A 25,497-nucleotide genomic window follows, 5' to 3' on the forward strand; every position below is an offset into this window, starting at 1 on the left:
GCCCTTCAGTGAGAATTTATACTTGCAAATACATGGTGTACTAAAAATGGTCTCAGATTAAATGCTAAAAAGTGCAATATTGTCACATTTGGTAAGTAACCCTTCCCTTGCTTGCACCATAGACAACACCCCACTCTAAAATGAGAATATTGTTAAAGACCTTGGAACTTGGGTTGATAAGTCCTTCACCTGTTTATTATTATGCAACAACAGCAGAAAGTCCTTCTACTTAACACAGTTAATTGTCAAGGGGAATATCATCTAGATCTAAAGATGTCATTGCCCCCTTAGATTCAGCATGATTAGGCCAATTACTGAACACAGTGCCCCATTTGAGATGTACCTCACTAGACACAGCAAACTACTAAAAAGACCTCAGAGATTCCTAACTAAGAAGTTGACTGGCTTAAAAACCCTAAACTACTAGAAAAAGACTGAAAGCATTGTTCCTTTATTTAGTATCATACAGATTTCTGAGGGTAGACCTGTGACTTGCCTTCCATGCCATTATGAACCCAGTGGTCTTGGATCTCCACAAATCAAGAAATCCTACAAATACTGTAACCAGCAATTTAAATTGCTGACAGTAAATAAATAAAACATAGTGGAGGGCTAGGTTAATAAAACAACACCTTCATTAACTCTAGAATAGATTCCCATGGCAAATTAAGCAGTCTGATGCATTTTCTTCCTTCAAACAGGAATTGGTAATTAGATGGGTATTCACAAATTAATTTCTGGCTTGAATGGTCTAGCCCTCCTTGAAAAAAATGGTACAGTCTAACAGTGGGTACTGGGAAAAAGTAAATGGTCACAATGCTGTAAGACTGTCTTAAAATTGCCTTAGTCAAGGGTTTCCCTGCCAGCTGTTTAACTGGTTTGTGGTAACATTGCACATGATGGTGTCTTCCACTGTGTTTTTACATTAGGAGGACTGGATTTATTCATCTTGTAGCAGGAGGTGTTTGCCTGTTCGAGCTGAGTTAGGAAATACACAAAAGGACTCATACTATAGTCATTTTATTGGCCAGAGGGCTCATTAGTTTTCTGTTTTTTTCTGTGCTGCTGTAAATTTTGCACATTTGCATGAGTTAGTAGTACCCTGTACAGTAGCAAATGCCTAAACAGCACATTTTCATTGGAGAACAGTCCATAAAACTGCACCTTGTAAAGCAGCACTATTGAGCAAATACCTTGTGCAGCAACAAGCTTAGAACAGCTAGTTGGATGTTGAGTAGCAATACATACAGATTTAGTACAATTCAGTACTGTGTAAACATTAAAGTTAATAGAATTTAGTACTGTTTAGCATAATCTGCCCCAATAAAGCATCCCAATAAGTCTGCACCAACAAAGCACCCTTAAAAGCTTTCTAACCCCAATACACCACCCCCTTGTAGCTCACCTTTCAAAGGACTGGAGAGTATGGATATGTAGTTTCTTAACTTCTATAGCCAGCTTGGTGGTTATGGGCATCTTGAGACAATGCAACTGTTGTCTCTTATTTACTGACAGCCACTTAAGCCTTAAAAGAAGTTGACACAGTATGCAAGAGGTGTGCTTACAAAATGACATTGGAGGATAAACTGTCATGTACAAGAGCATATGAGGTTGTCAAAACCACGCACACAATACTCACCTCACATAACACACAAGTACAGTTGTGTAAACTTACCATAAATGTAGATGTTCGAGTGTCTTCACTGCTGCAGTCATCACTGTAGGGTTCTCCCCTGCCAGCAGGCAGTCCTCGGTCGGCCAGAATCCCAAAGTCTGGGTCTGACGTCAGCTGTTCAGCCATGCTCCCTGACGTCAGTGCGCCAGGAGTACAAAGCTGACAGCCGACGCCATGCTCTCCAGTTTTTTTTGCCCCAGATGTCAGGTGTCCAAAAATGAGTCAAATCCCATACCCTTTGCAAATACACCTCAGAAGAAGAGTGAAGTAGGGAACCACACAAAGGAAAGAGTAAGAGGGGACAGGAGGGAGGATAACCTAGACTGCAACAGTGAAGACACTCGAACATCTACATTTATGGTAAGTGTACACAACTGTACTATGTTCATCGTGTTTTACTGTTGCAGTCATCACTGTAGGGTTGAATCCCAAAGCAGAAGAAAAGGGAGGTGGTCATAAAGTAGAGGGGGCGGCTAGAAGGCCCTGCAAGACTGCAGAAGAAAAGCCTGCCCTAGACTTAGAGTAGAGAGGTAGATTATAGTGCTTAGAGAAAGTATGCACCGAACTCCAAGTTGCAGCTTCCAAAATGTCTTTGGTAGGTACTCCCCTGAGGAAGGCAGCTGAAGTAGCAGCAGCCCTGGTAGAGTGAGTCCTAATATTTCCTGGGATTTGTTTTCCATGGTGAGAGTAACAAAATTTGATTCCATGAGCGATCCATTTAGAAATGGTCTGTTGTGAAATGGCTTTGCCTTGGGAATTTGAAGCATAAGAAACAAATAATTGCTCTGTTTTCCTTATGTTCTTGGTTCTATCCAGGTAAAAACAAAGTTGTATGTGTACATCCAAGGAATGCAAGATCCTTTCCCCCTTATTTTGAGGATTAGTGAAAAAATTTGGCAGGTGGATAATTTGATTTAAAGCCACTTTGGAAACCACTTTAGGCATGAAAGTAGGATTAGTCTTTAAAGACACCCTGTCTTGGTGAAAAATAATATAAGGTTCCACAGCCATGAGTGCTTGTAACTCCGAAACTCTCCTGGCTGAAGTCAAAGCTAGCAGGATAGCTGTCTTCCATGATAAAAACTTGATGTCAGATGTGGCAGCAGGCTCAAAAGGAGGTAGAGTGAGCTTTTCCAGAACATAGTTGAGATCCCAGGCAGGAATGGGTGGTGATCTAGGGGACCTTAATATCTTAGCTCCTCTGAGAAATTGTCTTAAGAGTTGGTGGGAGAAGATTGGAGGGTCTGTATTGTAATGTGCAGAAATAGCTGAGGCATGTATCTTTATGGAAGAGAAGGAGAGACTCTTATGTAACATGTCTGTCAGGTATAGCAAAATCAGAGGCATATTAGGAGTAAGAGGATCCGAACCCTGATCATGCATCCAGGTGCAAAATCTTTTCCATTTTCCAGCATAAGATTTTCTAATGCTAGGGCGTCTGGCTTCTAAAATAACATCCATAACCTGTTTGGGAAGGAGAGGATTAATCATAGACCCTGAATTCGCCAGGCTGCCAGGCTGAGAGTTTTGACATGAGAATGCAGAACCTGACCCTGGTGTTGGGACAAAAGATTTGGAGTCCGAGGTAAAACCCAAGGGGGCTCCTGGGAGAGATTCATCAGTGTTGGGTACCAAAATTGTCGAGGCCAATTTGGGGCCAGTAAAATCATCATCTTGGGCTTGTCCTGCTTGATCTTTAATAACCCCCGTGGAAGAAGAGGTAGTGGCGGGAAGGCATACCCCGAGAGGTTTTTCCAACTGAATGATAGTGCATCCACTTTCCATGCTAACTTGTGAAATGTCCCTGTGCAAAAATTCTGTAATTGATGGTTGGGGGGGGATGCAAAAAGATCTATGTGCGGGCAGCCCCAGACTGCTGTAATCATCTTGAATATTTCGGTGTCTCGCATCCATTCGTGTGGGTCTGACAAGTTCCTGCTCGGCTGTCTGCCAGGATGTTTTGTTTCCCTGGTAGGAACTGAGCTTGTAGGTCCACTTTGCAAGCTTGAGCTGTGTTCCAAAGAGTCATGGCTAGTCTGCAAAGGGGGTAGGAGTGTGAACCCCCTTGCTTGTTTATGTACCACACAACTGTGGTGTTGTCTGTCCATATCAGGAGTTGTCCTGGTTGTAGAAGATCCCTGAAGGCCAAGATAGCGTTCTGAACAGCTAACATTTCTTTTAAATTGATATGCAGGTGCTTTTGATCCTTTGTCCAAAAGCATTGCAGACATTTTCCCTGCAAGTGAGCTCCCCATGTGTAATCTGAGGCGTCCGTGGTTAGTACCTGGCTGGCCAGAGGTAGACTGAAGGCTTTCCCTTTGTTGTGAAGACATGCCTTGGTCCACCAAAGGAATTCCTTTTGTAGACAAGGCAGGATGGTAATCTGTGTGTCTATACTGTGGCAATGAGGGGACCATACACTTTTTAGGTACCACTGTGTTTTCCTCATATGTAGTCTTGCATATGGTATGAGAAGGATGCAGGAGGCCATGTAACTCAATGCCTGCAGGAATTTCCTTGCAGTTAGCTGAGTTAGTGAAGCCAGGGTTTTTGAAAGTTGAAGCCAGCTGTAATTGATTTTCAGATGTCAGAAATGCCATCTGGGTTGTTGTGTTTAGAAGAGCATCCAGAAAAGTTATCTGTTGTGAGGGTGTCAAATTTGACTTTTTTATGTTCACAGTGAATCCCAGGAACTTGAGAAGATTCTGAACAAATTCTAGATGCTGGAGTAAGACATCCTTGCTGTCTGCTTGGATAAGACAGTCGTCCAGATAAGGGTAAATTTGAAATTCCCTTGAGTCTGCAATACGCTACTACTGGTGCCAGGCATTTGGTGAAGACCCTGGGTGCAGTAGACAATCCAAAGGGCAGCACAGAGAATTGATAATGATTCGAGCCGGCCTTGAACCTGAGGTATTTTCTGCACTCCTGTCTGATAGGAATGTGTAAGTAAGCCTCCTTTAAATCCAATGTTACAATCCATGCATTTTTGCTCAACATTGGCAGTAGCTGCTGCAGAGTAAGCATCTTGAATTTTGGTATCTCCAGGAATGTGTTTAAGACTGACAGATCCAGGATGGGTCTCCATGAATTTTGCTTTCGGGGAACTAGAAAGAGCCTTGAGTAAAAACCTTGCCCCATTTCTGAAAGTGGAACCAGTTCTATGGCCCTCATAGCCATGAGGGCTTTCACCTGGTTTAAGGCCTCTGACCATTGGTGTTTTGGTAGGTCCGGCCATCCGTTTGGTCTTGGTAGGGTATGAAAGTGGAATTTGTAACCTCTTGAAACTACATCCAGAACCCACCTGTCTTGGGTTACGTAAGTCCAATTTAGCTGAAATAGAGAGAGTTTTCCTCCGAGAGGGGCTTTTAGGAAAGAAGTTCCTGCAGCCCAGCAGGGGTAGTTATTGAGCCTGTTTTCTATGAGATTGAGGTCTGTCCTCTCCACCTCTAGGGGTGGAAGCAGTCCACTGTCTTGGTCTGTAGGAGGTCTGCGCTTGGGGCCTTCCTCTGAAGCACCTATATCTACCCCTCTGAGGCCTGTCTGAATAGGGAAAAGACCAATTTTTTGTTGGCCAATTCCTACTAAATCTGGGGGGCTGTACTTGTAAGAAATCCTTAACCGTTTGCATGGATTTTGCCTTATCCTCCATTTTCTTTATCACCTCTTCAGCCTTAGATCCAAACAAAACATTATGTTGAACAGGTGCATCCAGTAACTTAGCTTTCACTTAATCAGGTAAGTTTTGTTCTTTTAACCAAGCATGCCTTCTAATGACTGTGCCAGAGGCAGCAGCCCTGCAAGAAGCCTCCAAGGCATCAAAACCACAGTGTAAACCATGCTTCCCCACTTGTTCAGTGGCATGTATCAAATCATGTAATTTCTTATTATCTGCACATGCAGAAATGGAAGCTAGCTTTTGTTTCATAACAGACAGTAGAAAGTGCTGGTATTTTAGCATATGAAATTGACAGTTTAAAGCCCTAATTGATAAAGTTGCAGAAGTATACACCTTTTTGCCCCATCTCTCTAAAGCTCTGGAATCCTTATCTGTCAGAATGGGGTTTTTAGCAGAAGCGGCCTTAACCCCCTTAGGACCCTGAGAAATGGTTTCAGGATCAGTAGTAGGATTCTTGAATAGGAACTGGTGAGATTCAGGGACCTTGTAGTATCTGTTGGGCTTAGCAGGAGCTGGAGGAAAAGAGTCAGGAGTTAAATTAGCCTCAGAGAAGGCATCATCCACAATATCCAAAATAGGAGGAATAGCCAGGGGTCTATGCTGGGGAAGAAGAAGAAAATCCCTAAGTCTTATCTTAGATTCCGAGTACTCCTGTCCTTCCCAGTGAAAATGTTCCCTCATTTCATGTAATGTTTCCCCAAATGAAAAATCCTCAGGGGGAGAAGCTGAAGGAATGGATTCCTCAGCATCAGAATCCTCATAACGAGGAAAAGAATAATCCTGGTCAGAGGAAGACACTGAAGAAATAGATGCCTGATCAGAAGAATCATAATCCAATTCCTGCCTTGGCCTTTTGTCTGGTGGGGGATGTGAACCCCTAATCATGGTAAGTAAGTCCTTCGCCATTTTAAGTAACTGTTTTTGGGATTTGGGTCCCGGATCAGAAGAGGCTTGGACTGGTGTCTTAGATTTGGAAGGAGTCTTTGCCTTTGTCTTTGGCTTTGCCTTTATTAGAAGCTGTGTAGGCCTGAAAACCCCCTCGGAAGCCGGTACCTGCACAGCAGCTCTGGACCCATCCGAGGGAGCATTGTCCGAAGGTCCTGCAGCTGAAGTACTCAAAGGCCTAGTTGGCTCCTCGTGGGAGTCCGTTTCGGCAATCGGGTCTGAAAATGGCCGACGACAGGGGCTGCGAAAGCACCTCACTGACGACAGCCGAACCAGAAGCTGGCTCTGCTCGTAAAACATCATCTGTTTTGGACCTCAAAGGCCTGTCCTTATCCTTGCATCGTTTGTGAACTCCGGTAGTCGGAAGCGTGTCCGACGACATTTTGTAATTAAATCACCTACCAAAGTAGTGAAAAGCAAAATCGTACCTTCGCTTAATTGTACGTTGGTTAAATCTAGCGCAAAACCGACAACTAGCTACGTCGTGGTCAGGGCCTAAACAAGGAATACAGTAAGAATGGAAGTCCTTATGAGGTATTTGCTTCCCACAAGAAATACAATTATTAACTTTGTCTGACATCAGACTGGAGCAAGAAAAAAGTTTCCCCAACGGGGTACTTAGCTTTGAGTAGAAGAAGTAAGTCTTCGGACTGAAGTACGAAAAAATTGTCAGTAGTCAGTAGACCGGCACTTGCGAACTGCTTTCACCGCACGGCAAGAAAGACTGGAGAACATGGCGTCGGCTGTCAGCTTTGTAATCCTGGCGCACTGACATCAGGGAGCATGGCTGAACAGCCAATGCCGGACCCAGACTTTGGGATTCTGGCCGACCGAGGACTGCCTGCCGGCAGGGGAGAACCCTACAGTGATGACTGCAACAGTGAAACACGATGAACATCACACACAGACTATCATATGCTGATGAGGCACTTAAAAGCAATCTTCCTAAAACAGCAGAGATCACCTGGACTGTCCATTGTCAAAGCTATGTCTAAGTAAGCCCAAAGGCAATCAGAAAAAAAACAGCTAATACCACACATACTGCCACTCTCAATACAGCCCTAAACACTAAGCTCTTAGGGCAATCAAACACATTTCCAAAGACTCTCCAAATAGGGGACTCCATTGTAAGAGCTACTGATGCCCCACTAATCAGGCTGAACAAGGAGAAGATGACTGTTAGCTACTTGTCTGGAGCCAGGATCCACCCAATCACACATGCACTCAAGTCATTATGCCACAGGTACCAGCATGATTCTATCATAGTCCATGTAGGTGTAAGTGACATGAGATGTACCTCCCTGAACTATATGAAGGGAGACATTATGGAGCTATCAGGCTATGTTCACAGGCTGGTATGAGCCTGGCACTGAACAGCATATTAACATCACTGAGGATGATACCACAATATGAGAAAAACATGATTGACTTCAGCAACTGGCTGTCTTTCTGCTGGCATTCAAAAGGGATCCAGTATGTGTCAGCTTGGGAAGACATGGTTAAAGACCATTTTGCTATGCCAAGTATGGTCTGCACCTTTCTCCTCTGGACTTTCAAATAGTGACTAAAACTTTATCCACCCCCCATTGTGTCTTTTTTCTGGCAATCCCAAATTGACAAACTTCCAACAATGCAAGATCAACTCAACTCAACCTTAAGGTGTTACTATTCAAAGCCAGGAGCCTAAATAAAAAACTGCACTCCCACCAAGCTCTCCACATTCTCAAGAATACAGACATCTCTGCAGTTACCAAGACATTGTTTAAGTCAGCAGACATGACCCCAGCAGTGCAAGGTTTTAGTGCCTGCCACACAGACAAGTGTAAAAGGAGGAAGTGTCTCCATAACATAACATGAATAACAAGCATACCTCTAGGGTGGTCAAACAGGATGAAGAGTTGGAGTTCCTTCATGTGAAGATCACCATAGACAAATTCCCGTACCATAATCTAGCTAGCTATAGATCATTTTCCATGTCCCAGGAAGCTCACAACACATACTTGGACCTACTGGTGACACTTGCCATCCAACCTAACACCATACTCATTGGATATTTTAATTACCCCACTATAGAGTGGGAATCCTACACAGCCTCTATTCTGCAGGCACAGATATTCCTGAACTCTGTAAATACAAACATTCTTGGCCAAATAGTGAATATGCCACTAGAGGTTCCAACATACTTGATCTCGTGCTCACAAAATATGGGAGAATACTGCAACCCCCCACACACTGTCTTGCCCTCCCTGATAAGGTCCAACCATAAAGCTGTCTCCTCTGAAATCAAAATCAGCTCCATAATCCTATTAAACCAGTAACAGTTATGAACTATTTTAAGGCAAACTAAGTTTTATTAAGTGATGGTTTGTCAAAATTCAGTGCATCTCAAACCCCAAGAGCATCATAACCTATGCTGAATTGCTCTCAGAAACTCTGTACAACCATTTTCATGGTTACATAGAGGCTGATGTACCTACCTGAAATAAGCCCAGTACTAGCCCCAGAAACAAACCACCCTGGTAGCATCCCAGATTAAACAAGATATACAACTAAAGGAAAGAAATATGGCAAATATCAGAAAGGATAATTCCCATAAACATAAAAACACTCATCAAATTAAATAGGCAACTAAGAGAGCTAATTTGGTCAAGAAAATCCAGCTTTGAGGTTAAGATAGCCTACCAGGTGAAAAATAACCATAACGTCCTCTACAGCTATGTCAGAAACCTGAAGAGCAGCACACATCAATGTCCTTAACTGGCGATTAATGGTGCCACATTCACTGAGCCTGTCAAAATAGTGAAACTGTTAGCGTACAAATTCAGTTCCAACTTTACCCCCTTCTCACCCCAAATACCTCAAACATAACCCTTCCTAGTATAACTTGGGACCATGTACTAACTGCACTCACTAAAGCTAAGAATGTGGCCTCAGTACACGCCAGTAACATCCCAGGATACCTCCTAAGCAGTCTAAATTATGACTTATCATGACCCCTGTAGTCATAATGTGACTGTAGTCTTAAAACAAGCTTTGTGCCTCATGAATGGAGAACTGTGCCAGTCATTCCCCTTCATAAGGAAGGACCTTCAACAGATACTGGAAACTACACCCGTTAGTCTGACTAGTCTTATTTGCAAAGCCGTGGAAAGAATTATCATGGAAATTACAAAGGCACAGGAGACCTCCAGATATTGGATCCATCCCAGTTTGGCCTTGGTGGATGTCTCTGAAAAAGTCACTAAGACAATGGATGAGGGGAAAACAATGCATACTGCCTACCTACATCTGGCTAAAGCATCTAATACAATACCCCACAGGGGCATTGTCAGTAAACTTATGGAACTGAAAGTTTTAGGTTGGGTGATATAACTAATGTCACAGAAGGAAAAGAAATAAGATGGATTCTTAAACAATCAGCACAAAGAGGTGCTGGTTTGAATGAGTCAGTACCTCTTAAGCCAGTTCTGAAAGAAAGAAAGCTTCTTAAATAAGTATACTGCTATGTGTGTTTTTATGGCAATAGCCTTTTATGGTTTCTGTCTTAAAAGAAAGCCCTGCCTTTAAATTTTTATGACTATTGTACTTGAATGTATTTTATTGGTAGATATTGAATTGATTGCATTTTAAATATTTGAGATGCTGCTGATTTTTTTGTATGGTCTGAAGAAGCGATTTTATCGAGAAAGCGCTCACCTGTGTTCGAATAAAAGTCTATTTGGGTTTTACACTGCTCTTTGCCATCTGCTTTTTATTGGTTTGCTGTGGTGCTGTGTTCTACATTTTTGTTCATACTACTTGGTTTGTGGTTGAGCACAGCTTTACAGTCAGCAGGACTTGTTTTCCCATAAAACTTATGGAACTATTTATAAGCCCCTTTCTAACACACTGGATAGCTAGCTGGTTCACTGACAGGACCCAGTTGACTAGAATCAGTGAACCACCTCTTCAAAAAGGCTGGTCACCATTGGAGTTCCCCAGGGTTCAGTGCTAGGCCCACTTCTCTTTAGCATCTATTTCTCAGATGTCAAAGCCAATGTCAAAGGCCTCTGGCTAACCAAGTTCATAGACGATACCAAACAAGGAGCAGTTATTGAATCCCCCCAAAACAAGAATACCATTAAGGAAGGTCTAACACAGACAAATGCATGGTACTAAAGCCATGGTTTAAAAACTCAATAAGAAGAAGTACGTTATAGCACCTTTTGGGAAGTCTGCCATCCTGGGTAATTACATCATCAACAAAATACCCCTAAAAGTTGATTCACTAGTCAGGGATCTGGAAACTCATGTAGATAGTAACCTAGCCTTCGGCCAGCATGTGTCCAAGGTAACAAAGAAAATCCTTCTGTTACTCAGCTTATAAGAAAGGGCATAGAACTGTCCTTGTCTCACATCAGACCCATCATAGGGTATAATGCCCCCTTCAGTTTATACCTGACCAGACACATGCAGCAACTGGAATATCCACAAAAGTTCCTTACAAACAAAATACAGGGAGAAAACACAATGTCCTACATTGATCACCTCAAAGCCCTGTCTTTTTACTCAGTATTATACAGACTTCTGAGACGTGATCTTTAACTGGCATCCCTGGACCCTGTTTTGATGAACCTTTTGTACATCTGCAAAACAAACAGCATCAGAACTAGATTTAAAAATTTGCTTGTGACATAAATAGGGCATGTTGGAGAGACAGATATGTTTCTCAGAGAATTCCCAATCTCTGAAACAGGCTCCCCATCAGTGTGAAGCAGAGTTCCTCCCTATCCCTATTTCAGCACAACATGGAACAATGGATAGATAATTGGAAAGTCACCCATAGTCTGGTGCCTATGTCTCTGATGGACAGTAGTTGAGCAACAGGTAACAAATTTTTTATCCCCAGAAGCCAAATACTTGGAAGACATATAAGGGTAAGTGAACTCATCTCTCCTTATCACCCAGTAGTAAGGGACAAGGTCCCTTCTTAGCTTCTGTCTAGACCTCTTAACTGTCTCTATTTTGAAGGAATGTTTCAGATTTCCAGCCTGATTTACCCCTGCACAGGATGTTGCTTTTTTTTGTTGAAATGTCCCTATTTTCAGATTTGATTTATTTTTTATTTATCCCTTCACACATTTTTTTTTCTGAATCCCCCTCATCATATGTGATTTTTGAAGCTGTTGAGTATACAGAAAACCACACTACATGACCAACATGCTACTCACAACAAGAAAGAGGTCACACATCTTACAGCTCCCTTTTTCTAAAGCAAAAATAACTGACCTTGTCTGGTAGAATTTAGTAATACATAAAGTCTACAGATTTTACATTCTGAATTTGTGCTTATGTATTTCCATCATTTTTGTCACTTTGTTTTTTAAACATGTGTCTAAGTATTAGCCAACATTTCTACTGGAAGTGGAAGGAGTTATGTGCTATCTTGTATTCAAAAATATCCAGAGTTTTAATTGAATGTTCCTACTTTTAAGGGCCTTTGTTTCTATTTTTATTGTATGCAGTCTCTCCTTTCTATTTTGGACTATCTATCTAAAATGTTTGAGCCAGGACTGGAATATTCATTGATCAAAGTTCATCTAGGAAAGCCTTCCAGTTTTCATGAAGGGCTAGATGCTTCTTATATGGCATCAACAAAAGTATGCAAATAATTTCTAAAAGACATTTTCTTTCTAAGACCTGCCCTCAGTGATAATATGCTGCCATGGAATTTATCCTGTATATCAAGATGCTCACCTTTCCTAACTTTGACCCTGCAAATTCTGCTAAGTCAGAGTACATATCCTAGAAGGCATGGTTTCTAATATCTGTTATCGCTGAGATTCATGGCCTCTCAGTTGATCTTCCATACCTGATGTTATATGAAGACAAGATTCATAATGACTATGTATGACTGAAAATAATAAGATGGCAATCCACCTACCCATTAACAAATATCTAAAATAAATAAACAAGTAAATAAGCAAAGGAATGAATACAAATTTTATGAACCAGAACTTTTTACATGCCTAAAGTGGCTGAAGAGACATAACATAAATCATTCTATTCATGTGTCTTTTTCCCAGATTATTCTAATGAAGTTGAGTATCTGCTCCATTGTGTGAATATGCACCAGCAGCTTAAATTTTACAGTGAAACAACAAAGACTACCTGCAAGGCAGCCAGCTCCATGACATAGAGGGAGAAAGCCCTAATTCCTTCCCAGGTGTCCCTGGTTCAATAAGCAGTTCAGGCATCTGAGGTACCGGCAGGGACAGATATGCATGCCCATCTCAGAAAGGAGAGTGATTGTCTAGGTCTTACCTGCTGGGAGATGTCATCTATAGAGGGGAGTAGCCCTCATATGTAACAGGCAACTGCAGAGGAGGGGAGATACCAAGAGGTAAGTAATAAATGAAAGAAGCCACTGGTGGAAGCAGTCAATGGCACAAACTCCCTGGATGCCCTTAGGCTCTTCACCAACCCCATCCTTAGAACAGCCATTGTCTGGGAGGAGTAGGAGTGGCTGCTGGACCCTGAGATGGATGAGGATACTAGGTTAACTGGAAAAATTACACAGAAGGGGAAAAAAATAAAACTACTCAAAACGTTAGCCAATTGCTTGTACCATTTTGGAAAGAGAAAGTCTGACAGAAAACATCCATGCCTACTTGTCAATATGGTTGATATTGTACACTTTTGCCCCAATAAATATAATACACTCTGTTCTTCAGTACATAATGCCCACTCATCCATAGCATCTATACAGCCTTCTTAATGAAGATAGTGCTAGATGTTATTTGTACAACAGCCACCTGACCTTCCCTCGACACCTTTGCAAGACACTGAAGGCTGGATACAATGTCCATGTATAAATCCTCTAACCACTGTTATTGAGGGGAAGTTCCCAAAGGGATGTCTGCCAAGAGGAATTTTGCCTGAGACTGTCTCTTGCTGTTATCAAAGATGAACCTCATTTTCAGATATGAAATATATGTACATACAACAACAGTAAGCCTGTAAGAGGAGGTCTGCCACATATAACATACCCACTTAGTCACTTTCTGCTGCCTTGGACATAGCTGGTATGGCATTTTCTTTACCCACTATCCCAATTTTTATCTTTATGCATCATTCAGCATGCCATACTGCAGATCTCAAGAGACATGGCACCCTGGTGGATTTGGGATAGAAGGAGGAGGAGAGTACTTAGCAGTCTGGGAAGGTTTTATCTGCTGGGTGGTCCTAATGCCTCTGCCATTAGTCCCATTGTTACAGAGGATGGTATTACTTGTACAGCTCTGTCCTTACAGAAAGCACATAACTTTTGTTTTCATGATGAATGCTATTAGTAACCACTCTATGCTATTTTGCTATATAGCTATACACTCATTTAAGTAACTCAGAGTTACTCTATAGTTAAAATACACAATGATGTCAAGTTGTCAATCTCGCCTTCATTCTTGCTGGATGGGTTCGGAGCCGATCCTCGGCTCCGACTCGGCCACTTACTAAACCTCGAGAGCTTATTTTACCGACTCGAAGCAACCCTATATCCCATGATGCTAGGCAATAACTCCCCAGATCTCGTTTGCCGCTTTCGCTTGCGAGGTGCGTTTTTTTACCGGCTCCTGGTAAGTCTTAGCTATAGAGTGTTCGGTCACCTTTTTTGAGTAAAATTTTTTCTACCTAGTTATTTCTTTCAATAGTTAAGTAACTACCCTTAACTTTATTACTTTTTTATACCTTCCCTTTTTTATCCCTTATATCCCTCCCCCTCCACTTTTAGGTTAGGCCTTAAGCCTGTCCCTTTCCTGTTTTTTCTTAGGGATCCTGTGGAGTGTTTGGGTGTGTCAGTATCCCTATTAATATTTTATTGATAATTTATTGATAATTTATAATTTTCGAGAGTGTGTGTGTGTGTGTGTGTGTGTGTGTGTGTGTGTGTGTGTGTGTGTGTATGTGTTTTTTTTCTGCTACTTTTGTGTAACCCTCGACACTATGTCGAAGGAACCTAAAGAAGCTAAGGTCTCAGGCTTTAAGAAGTGTGACTCGTGCTGTCAGAAAATGTCTCTGACAGACGGTCACACTTCTTGTGTTTACTGCCTGGGACCCCTGCACCTGCAGGACTCTTGTTCAGTATGTCATGCATTCAGTCCAAGAGTCCTGCAGGAGTGCAGGAATAAACTGATACTTAGGGGCTTGTTAAAGCCCGAGGGCTCCCCGACTAAGTCTGCGTCGGGGAGGCCCTCGAAGCCTGCAAAACCGTCGGATCCAAGTACTAAGCCTTCGGCTTCTAGCTCCTTGTCTGTGCCTAGATCAGCTCTGGCTGGAGCTGATCCCTTTGAGTCACAAATTCCGGTCTCGGCACCACTCGGTGCCGATACCTCTGAGCCCATGCTTGCGCTGTCGGCTCTGGCTGGAGCCGACGTGTCTTCGGCTCCGTTGGCTACATCTAAGAAGAGGTCAATATCCCCTTCATTGGAGTCCATCCATTCGGCTCCGAGATTTCCCCTGCTCTCGGAGCGGAGCCATCAGAGCCGATCTTCTCGGTCATCCAGACTTTCAGATCACGACCTTGAGAGAGTGGTAAGTAGGCTGTTAAAGTCTCAGGCATTGGCCCAGATGATCTCTAGCCCATCTCATCAGACGGTGGCTATTTCAACTACACCTATTTTTCCTCCTTCGACTCTCCCTCAGAGTTCGGAGCCAGAGCTCCTCGGAGCCATGACCGTTGCGGCGTCAGAGCCGATACCTCCCCCTTCGGCTCCTTCGTCTTCCGCTCCGATCTCCTCTTTGATACCTTCATTGGAGGGATCCGGGCACCTGATCTCTCTAGTCGGCTCCGAGGGGGCGAGTGGCATCAGACCATTGTCTGACCCCGTTCTCCCTCTCGGAGCGTCGGCGCTGGTGAGCTCGGCCCCGACATTGGCCTCGGAACCTTCCCTGTCGGTGCGGCCTGGGGTTCCTACCTCTTCGGAGCGGGGGCCCTCTGGCCTTTCTGATAGGGAAACCTTCGTGGTGATGAGGAGCGTACTAGCCCCAGGGCTTAGTCAACGGTCAGCTCCATCAGCTCCTCCCACTACAGTGCCTGCTGATGTCTCTTCTCACTCTCTTGCTCCTGGACCCAGAGATCCAACGCCTCAGGTTTCCCCACTGGGAATTTCTTCCTCTTCTGAGGCTTTTCCTGACCTGTCAGCGGAGCCTCCTTGTAAGAGGACATGTAAAAGGAAGCATGTGGACTCCCCTGAGTCTATTACATCTGACACCGACTTGGATGAGTCGGAGGGATCCCCAAAGTCCCCCTCTGTGGATGTTTCTTTCTCAGACATCCTGGAAATCCTGAAGCAGAGGGGAAACTGGTCTTCCCTTAATCCTTCCAAGGACAAGTCAGTGTACCTGGAGGCGTTCGGTTCTCGACCCTCCACCTCCTGGGTGTCTCCGCCTTTCGACCCCCTTATGGAATTAGTGGCTCAAAAGGCATGATTGGCCCCAGATTCGGTGAAACCCACCCCTCGTGGGCCATCTAACTTCATTACAGCACCAGTCAACAAGCAATTCCTGACAAAAGGTGTCCCGGCGGATGCCATCGTGGTGGCTGCAGCAACCAAGAAGGAACTAGCTGATCCTTCAGTACCTGGCCATCCTCCTAATAAGGATTCTAGGGCCATGGATAGGTACGGTAAGTGGATGTTTCTTCAGCGACCTTTGCCATGTGGTCGCTGAATTACCTGTGTCACTTCACCCGCCTTCAGAGAGATATTCTCAAAGAGTTGGGAGAAGTCTTACAGGATCCATCAGCTGCTGGGTCCCAGGATAAAATAAACTTACAGCTTGGAACCCTGAACTCGCTTGTTAACTCCTCCATGCGTCTGATTTCATATGCAGCCGATGGAGCGAGTAGGGCCGCAGGCACAGGAGTGGCCTTAAGGCGTCACGCCTGGATGCGACTGTGTAATTTCGCGGACCCTTTTAAGGCGTCCTTCACAAATTCCCCTTTTGATGGTTCGGCTTTGTTCGGACCTCAAGTGAAAGACACCTTGACCAAATGCGAGCAAGATGGCAAGACTCTTTCTGCCGTAGGAGTCCGTTTCTCCACCCCTTCAAGACCATACCCTAAGGGTCAGAAGGGTGGGAAAATGTGGTTCCGCAAATCTCAAGGAGTCACGTCTGACGCAAGAGGTCAGTTTACCCCAGAGGGGTAACAACAACAGATGCCGCCCTAGGGGCAGAGGGGGTCTGCAAAAACAGGGTAGCAGGGAGCCTCTCTCTGACAAACCCTTCCAGCATCCCTGAGATGTTGCCCGGCAGTCGGGGGAAGATTGTCGCTGTACCCAATAGCCTGGCTTTCCCTTACTCAAGACAAATGGGTACAGTCGATCATATCCGAGGGTTACAAAATTCCCTTTATCCAAACCCCAATTCAACAAAAGGGAACCCTTCCAGACATTCCACCCGGTCTAAGGGAACTAGCAGTATCAGAAATATCAAAACTGCTAGCAAAAAGAGCCATCCAGCCAGTCCCAGCAGACCAACTAGGATCCGGAATCTACTCAAGGTTCTTTTTAGTACCGAAAAAGACAGGGTACTGGAGACCAATATTAGATCTCAGCAAACTAAACAAGTTTGTAAAGAGAACAAGATTCCAGATGGTCACGCTACAGTCCATTCTGCCCTTTCTGGGCAAGGACAATTGGATGTGCTCCATGGACCTTCAGGATGCGTACTATCACATCAAAATTCACAGGTGCTCCAGAAGGTTTCTCCGCTTTTGGCTGGGGACCAGTCACTACCAATTCAGAGCCCTGCCCTTTGGTCTCACTACAGCCCCCAGAGTGTTCACCAAATGTATGGCAGCGGTTACGGCTCACCTGAGACGGCAAGGATTCCAGGTGTTTCCATATCTAGACGACTGGCTCCTCACTGCCACCACCAGGCATCAACTTCTCCAAGCCACAGTTTACACCATTCACATTTGCAGAGGGCTAGGAATCTCTATAAATTTTGAAAAGTCTGCCTTGTCACCTTGTCAGTCTATTACCTTTATAGGCGCCAACTTGAACACCGTACAACTTTCAGCAAAGTTAACAGACCAAAGAGTCTTAGATATTCAAAACCATGTCCAAATTCTTCTTCAGAGCGACAAAATTCAGGCCAGGTATGTCCTGAAAGTAATGGGTCTTATGGCGGCCTCCATAACACGTCTTCCCCTTGCACGTTTTCACATGTGTCTTCTACAATGGATGCTGTTCGCCCAATGGTCTTTTCAGCAACTTCCCATGCACCACAAGATCATGATAACTCAAACTTGCAAAAGTCATCTGTCCTGGTGGATATTGTCCCCTCAAGTCCATCAGGGCAGACCTTTTGTTCCTCCTCCCCCGGTCGCCACAGTGACATTGGACGCCTCCCTGATCGGGTGGGGGGGCATTTTCAGGGCAGGATGGTCCATGGCACTTGGCAACCTTTCGAGCACCACCTGCACATAAATGTCCTAGAGATGAGAGCAGTGCTTTTAACATTGCAAGCCCTCCATGACTCTCTTCTCCCAGGAACTATTGCAAGTCAAACGGACAATATGTCTGTAGTGTGGTACATCAACAAGCAAGTCGGAACCAAGTCCTATCCCCTGTGTCGAGAGGCACTCAGACTTTGGCAATGGGCGATCTCCTCTCAGTGGTTTCTGATAGCAATGCATATCCCCGGGAAGTCCAACTTCATAGCGGACAGGTTGAGCAGAGCCATACTCATGCCGCACGAGTGGTCTCTCAAACAATCGGTAGCGGAAGAGATTTTTCAGAAGTGGGTTCTTCCTTGCTGCGATCTTTTTGCTACATCCCAAAACAGCAAATGCCCCGACTTCTTCACCCTCTTCCCCCTCCCAGATCATCCCCTCAGAGACGCTCTAGTCCAAGATTGGCCTTGGGGACTTCTCTATGCCTTTCCACCTTTTCCTCTAATTCCACAAGTAATTCAGAAAGCAACTGCCTTGAGAGCCAAGTTGATTCTCATTGCCCCTTATTAGCCTCGACAGACATGGTTTCCGTTCCTACATCATTATCTTTTGGTGCAGCCTTGGCATCTGGACCCAGCTCCAGATCTGTTGACCCATCAGTCAGGGCAGCTGCACCAATCCCTACATTCTCTCAACCTCACTACTTGGTTGCTCCACTTCCGTCCTTAGCCAGGCTTCCTATGATTTCTAATCCCGTCCGGGATATCATAGTAGCTTCCCTTAAATCTTCCACCAGAAAGATTTACACTAGTAAATGGAAACGTTTCACCTTCTGGGCAAAGGCAAGGAATTTAGATCCTTTAACTGCCCCAATTCATTCGGTTTTAGACTTCCTAGCCGAAATTTTTCATTCAGGGTCTTCTGCCTCTACAGTAAAGGTTCAGTTGGCAGCCATATTGAATTTTCATACAGGCTTATCGGACCACAATATCATGTCCAATGAGCTTTGCAAAGCCTTCCTTAAAGGTGTATATTTACTTAGGCCTCCGATCAAAGATCCTCCACCTCAGTGGGATCTTAATTTAGTCTTAACATCCTTAATTCTCCCTCCCTTTGAACCTGCGGTTTCCTGTTCATTGAAATTTTTTTCATGGAAGACACTTTTCCTAGTCGCCATTACTTCTGCTAGGAGAGTATCAGAGCTTCAAACCCTCTGCATTTGTCCTCCCTACTTAATCTTCCACAAAGACAGAGTTTCTCTAAGGACTAATCCATCCTTCTTACCCAAGGTGGCTTCGCAGACAAATTTGAATCAATCAATTGATCTCCCAGTTTTTTTCACAAACTATATTAATAGAGTGGAGCAAAAGTTATCTAGATGTTCACCGCCAGCTCCGGTACTATCTGGATAGAACTAAACAAATAAGGAAATCTGATCAACTGTTTTTATCGTATGCAGAAAATAAGAAAGGCCTTCCTGTTTCCAAGGTAACCCTATCTAGATGGCTGTCTTCTGTGATTACATCTATTTATCAACTCAGAGGCAGGGAATTATCTTCTAGGCCAAAAGCCCATTCAACTAGAGCACTAGCTACATCTACAGCTTTTCAAGCTAGACTACCAATAGACACTATCTGTGCGGCAGCCACATTGGCCTCTCCTCATACCTTTGTTTCGCATTACAAATTGGACATGGCCTCCAGGGACAGAGCAACATTTGGTTCCACCATTCTTAAGAGTCTGTTCCAATAAGCCACCCAGGATGAAGGTGCTAGGGACGCGGTCCCATCCAGCAAGAATGAAGGCGAGATTGACAACTTAACATTGAGAAGTTATGTACCTACCATAACGTTCCATGTTAGTTGTCTTCTCTCGCCTTCTTTCTTGCATCCCACCCGCCATCCCCCTAGCCTGGACAGACCGAGAAGATCTTCCCTTCTTTGAAGGGTCCTTTTATTCCTTTGTTCACTATCTAGGTATCCTAGGATATATATATAGTGTAAATAATTATCTTTGGAGGTTTTTATTCCTCTTCCTCCTCCTTCCAGTTGGAAGATTTTGTTTTATTGGCCTATGCTAGGTTTTTCAGCTTCCAAACGAGATCTGGGGAGTTATTGCCTAGCATCATGGGATATAGGGTTGCCTCGAGCCGGTAAAATAAGCTCTCGAGCTTTAGTAAGTGGCCGAACCCATCCAGCAAGAAAGAAGGCGAGAGAAGACAACTAACATGGAACGTTATGGTAGGTACATAACTTCTCATTTATTAGTAACTTTTTTATAGAACTCAGGATTTTCTAACACAATTTTTAGCTTGTTCTGGATCCTTTTGTTGATTTCAAGCACCCACTGGGTTTCTATTTGAAGAGTGACTTGAATTTATTTTTAGCACTGTAGACTTGGGTTTGCAAACAGCTTATTATTTTTTCTTGTCCCTTTCTTGATAAAATTCATGGTGCAAAAATGAAATAAACTAAAAGTTTTTTATAAGATTCATAATGACAATATGCATGTTGATTTTTTTATTTATTTATTTTTTTATAGGAATACTCCGGGACTCCAGCTGTACATATATATCAGAGTGGGAGGCCTACAAATGCTTTTCACTGAATTATGATATGCTTGTTATTGAAAGTTTGGATTCTGACACCGAGACACGAAGGTTATCTCCCGTTGCTTTGCTTGCTGGTGGATATATTGACCTCCTAAATGGTGAGCATTTTACCTGAGTATGAAAAGAACTTTAACAAATATTGTTATATCCTTATAAGCAATGCATACTCAGTCTGACCAACATTTCAGACATCTTCTAGAAACACATTCAAAGCTGATAAACACTGTTAGCTATTTACAAACTAAAATATTTTATATGATGTCAGCTTTTTTTTTTTCCAATGGGTTGCCTGTCAAGGCAAAATACATTCAAGGCAGACACTTAGTACAAGAGAAACATCAGATGTTTCAATGCAACTGCAAGCACTTCAATAAAAACACAATTAAGCAATAAAAAGCAAACTGAAATAAAAATGTACTGCATCCATGCAGAGAAAATCAGTTGGTATAGACTTCAACTGATGAAGAGTTTACCATTCTTTGGAAGCTTTTCCTCAAAGCAACTGCTTTAAATTATCTGCATTTTTGTTTTAAATATTTTATTTGTCCTATGTTTTGATATACCTTCTCCATGTGGCTGTCAAGCATGACTTGCTTTATAATCACGGACTGATTTCTTGTTGTATTATGAGCTGCTTAATAAGCAAGGACTGGCTTAACACTCAGTTATGGCATAGTCATAATCCCAATCACATGCACTTGCTGTTTCCTTCCGTGTTGCAAATTTAGTGATGAAAATAGCAGTGTTTTCACTGGTGAAAATAATCTCCAGTTCACCAGACTTGTAACCTAGCCAGGAGTATGAATTCTAAAATTTCCATTAGCAAAGTCCATATAAAAATGAGCTTTATAAAATTGAAGAACAAAACCCCAGAAACCTCTGTTACTCCAAGGGTGTTCTATGTAATATGTTATCCCCTCCTAAATGAAAAAAAAAAAAAAAATGATATTCCACTTACCTATATGAAAAAAGTTACTGACTAACTTTGTGAAAGAAACATAGCACTGTGACTTTATACTCATTGCATTCCAAAGCTGCCTTTTTTCTTTCACAATGTTAGCCAGTGATTCTTTTTTCATATAGCTAAGTGGAATATAAATGCTTTTTCTTCATTTAAGTGATGAAAACACATTACATATGACATTTACCATTGCCTGATTATGATGTGTCTTAGTGTGATTACATAAGGGTACACATTTTGTTTGATTAGTTTTTGATAATGCCAGAATTTGGAATGGTATTGCAGGTCTTCGCAACATTACTGTAAATGTACTGATTTACTTCTGTCTAATGTCTCAGTGACTTTTTCAAATAAGTCTACTAAATTTAGTAGGCAATAGCATCCTTTTGCAAATCCAGACTGCTCTGGGTCCAGGTACTGTGTAGTTCCATAATGATGATGCACTCTATTACTTTTCAAATGCGACCTGTAAGTTTTATTGGCCTCTAGTTGCCAGGAATAGTAGTAAGTCCACTTCTATGAAAGGGCTGACCACACTTCCAGCACAAAAACAGATTGAAGGCTGAGGATGAACAGATTTAGTAGTCAGTAAAAGAGTCTGTGCTTCATATTGACAATAAAGCTGCTGGGCATATTGCCTGGATCAAAAGACCTAGTGATCTTTGCTTTAGAAAGTACCATTAGGACTCGATCAGAGGTGAAGTGTGAGGTTGGTGCAGACATAGTGGAACATGAGGGTACATCTGGGGGCGAGAAGAATATAAAGTTTGACAAGACATCTGCTAGTACATTTGCTTTGTGTTCAGGGACTGAGTATGTTATTATCTATCGGCTTAATACAATATTGCATATTGTTTCTAAACTTTTTAACAATGTTAAAAAAGACTTTACAGTTATCCTTTACAGTGGTGGCACTTATCATTGTATTTGTTTGTGCCCAAGTATTTTGTTTGGGCTCTTAAGCGTACTTCTGGAGTATAAGGTATTCAGTTTATTTCTCAGGACAAGGATTTTTCCTTTCATTTTGTGATATAGCTTTTTATACAAGGGTTCAACCATAGAGATTTATTGCCAGACATAACACTTTATTAGAGTTGGACAGAGAACAATATCTCTAAGCATGCATGAGGGTGCAAATACAAATAGAAATGTTATGTAAATGCAGCAGTGTTTGCTACTGGACCGTCAAGGAGAGAGTGTTTTAAATTACATTGGGCTATCAGCTAGCTGCAGTCCCTGTTTATTTGTGAAGTAAAACAAGAAGAAAATCTTTAAAGACCATATATAGGGTATGGGACTAAACTGGGTTTATAATGGAATTGTGGTCAGATCTGACCAGTGATGGAGTAACTATGGGTGAAGAGCAAAAACAGTGCTATATTTGTGAGAACCAGAGATAGTGCACTCCCAACTAGAGGCACTATCTGATCAAGAGAGTTCACAGTGATGAAATATAGGAAGTATACTTGTTGGTAGCAGTGTAAGTTTCCCATTTTATGGGAGGATAGTTAAAGTCCCCAAGAAGAATGGTATCTAACATAGAGGAAGTTTTGTAGTTGGTTAGAATATGGTTAGGGGTCTTATTGTTACTAAAAAAAGATGTGGAGGAGTTCAAGGTCATTGTCGTGCTGTATAATTCTTCAAATGAAGGTATTTCTTAGGAATATGAACATACAATGACCTATACTATACTCATTCCCAGAGGTGGGTTTGCATTTGTGATAAGAATTGAATCTGATGAATGGTAGGGAGGCCATGATGTTCATCGTATTGATTATTGCTGCAGTAGTCTTAGCTACATGGGTTATCTATTGCCAAGGAAATAAGACTTGCTCAGCTTCCAAAGCTTCAGGGCACCTAGTTGAGCTGACTAAAAAGATAGATTTGGGTGTCAAGCAAGAGCTTTCCAGACACTGAAGACAGCACTCCTCTGCAGGCTTTTAAGGATCGATGGTCAGCTTGTGCTGCTCCTTTGCTGGGCAGATAAGTGCCCTTTGATGAGAAACCTTCCACATTAAAAACAAATGATTTTTTTGTAATGTCCTATTTAGGAAAGTTATTTTTAAGCCTGGAGTTTGAGTTTTAATGGACTATCATGAGACTTAACTGTACTTTTAAACAGGACTACACTTTTTTGTGTCAGTTTAAAAGTTATTTTAACTAATTAAAAACATTTTTTATGTAGAGAAGTTGTGTTGATTTTACTTTTAGAGGCTGACAATATGTTTTAAAGTGCTTTTTACCGTTTTTTTTTTTTTTTTTTTTTTTGTGAAAAAAAGTGATGTTTAATGACTTTAACTTTTTACTGACCCTTGCTGCTTGTTTTTTCCCTGGAAAGAGCTGACATTTTCAGCTTGACCATTGAACAAACTGCTAGTGCCACAGATGGTTCTTCTTCCAGCCACAAAACGAAAAAGTAAAGCAGACAGCCTTTGCCACCACAGTAGGCTAGCAGTTTGCCTCAGATGTGCAGGGTGACTCTGCTGTGGCCATCAATTGCACTTCAGGCAACTAATCTTTTACTCTGGATCCTTCGGGTACAGCACTTACAACCACTATGGGCTGGAGAGAGGGTAGCCACATCATCTGCGGCTATTGGGTTCATCTCAGTCAGAGCAGGAGAGCCACTTTTGTTGGTCCTGGAAGAAGGAACAGGGAAGACTTCTTCATCCACCAGACCAGACTCCTTTATTTTTCCCTGTCCTTCAACACATGCTGTCCCAATGAGTAAAATAACCAGCTCCTCCTTTCCAGGTTGGGAAAGGTTTTTATTCAATGATGGTTTTACTGCTAAAGAAAGAAGTTGCTTGAAGACCATTTCTAGATCTTTCTATCCTAAACCTGTTTGTGATAGTGCCCAAGTTCAAAATGCTGTCACTTCATAACCTGTTGCCTCTTCTTCCACATTTAAGTTTCCTGGTAACGCCAGATTTAAAAGATGCTTATTATCACATCCCTACTCATCCAGACTTCAGGGATTTCTTAAGGTTCTGGGTATCTGGAATGTACTATCAGTTCTCTACCTTACCCTCTGAACTATCCACTGCACCAAGAGTGTTCATAGTGTCTAGCTCTATTTATAGCACATCGCGGGTAACACGGTATCCACATTTTTCCGTATTTAGACAACTTACTTATCCTTTTCAAGTCTTTGACTTGTGTGTTAGATCTGTTACACAAGCTGGGATTCCAAGAGTACATTCAGAAGACTTTTTGACTCCTTCACACAGGAATGTGTTCCTTGGATGTCAGTGAGACACCTCAGTTCAAAGAGCTTTTCTTCCACAGGAAGAATATCACTTGGTGTAGACAGCAAATATCCCTAAATCCAGGTCTTCCCTTCTCCCTCCCTGCTCCAAAGCAGTCGGTTGCCAAAGATACCTCAGACATTCCTTGGGGAGCAGATTCAGGAGGGATAAAAGTGCAAGGTGTGGGAAACCATGGACAGATGCAAACACATAAATATCAAAGAGATGCCCTGATCAAGGCACTCAACTCTCTGAATCATCTTTGGTTCCAGGACCTCTACAAGTTGTTACAGGCAGTACCACAGTCATGTTGTACATCAACAAACAAGGGAGAACCAGATTGTACCCTTTGCAGATTAGCCATGTTAGCATGGAATTTAACTTTACAGCACAATCTCACTACAAAGGCATCCTACATTCTGTCAGAGCTAAACTGTGTGGCAGACAAGCTGTGCAAGACAATGGCAGACCCTCAAAAATGGAAACTGGATAATGGAGTCTTCCAAGATTTGATCCATCTGTGGGGAGTTACTCAAGTAGACCTGTTTGCCTCCTCTCAGAACAATCAACTGACAAGATTCTGTTCCAGGACTTATGCAAGAAGGTCTGGAAGACAGATGATGTTTCCTTTCCTTGGACATGAATGTGCCTGTATGCTTTTCTATCCTTTCTACTGATATCCAGGGTACTTCTGAAGATTCAAAAGGCATCCCCCATGATCATTAAGGTGACTCCCTTCTGACCTAGGCAACAGTGGTTCTCCCTTCTTTTGGTAATGCTGAGGGGCAATTATCACAAGTTTCCTCATAACCTAATATTCTCACATAAGATCAGGTAAGTTTGATGCACTCTGAAATTACTCATCTTCAGTTGACTGCCTAGATGATAGGGTCTTAATGCCTTTTAAGCTTCTGTTTATGGAGGACATGCAGAAGGTACTAAAA

The 25,497-nt window shown here is 42.6% G+C and overlaps 1 protein-coding gene across 1 annotated transcript in view; it reads left to right on the forward strand.

Moving 5' to 3' along the window:
* Nucleotides 1-25,497, forward strand: part of PKHD1L1 (PKHD1 like 1) — a 1,597,738-nt gene that overhangs the window by 1,569,239 nt on the left and 3,002 nt on the right. The window contains exon 73 of the mRNA XM_044066249.1: nucleotides 20,275-20,442. Coding sequence (XP_043922184.1) covers nucleotides 20,275-20,442 — 168 coding nt within the window. The remainder of the gene's footprint in view (nucleotides 1-20,274; nucleotides 20,443-25,497) is intronic.

Source organism: Protopterus annectens, chromosome 3.part1 (genome assembly GCF_019279795.1).
Source record: "Protopterus annectens isolate FY-2018-M chromosome 3.part1, PAN1.0, whole genome shotgun sequence".
Taxonomy (NCBI): domain Eukaryota; kingdom Metazoa; phylum Chordata; order Ceratodontiformes; family Protopteridae; genus Protopterus; species Protopterus annectens.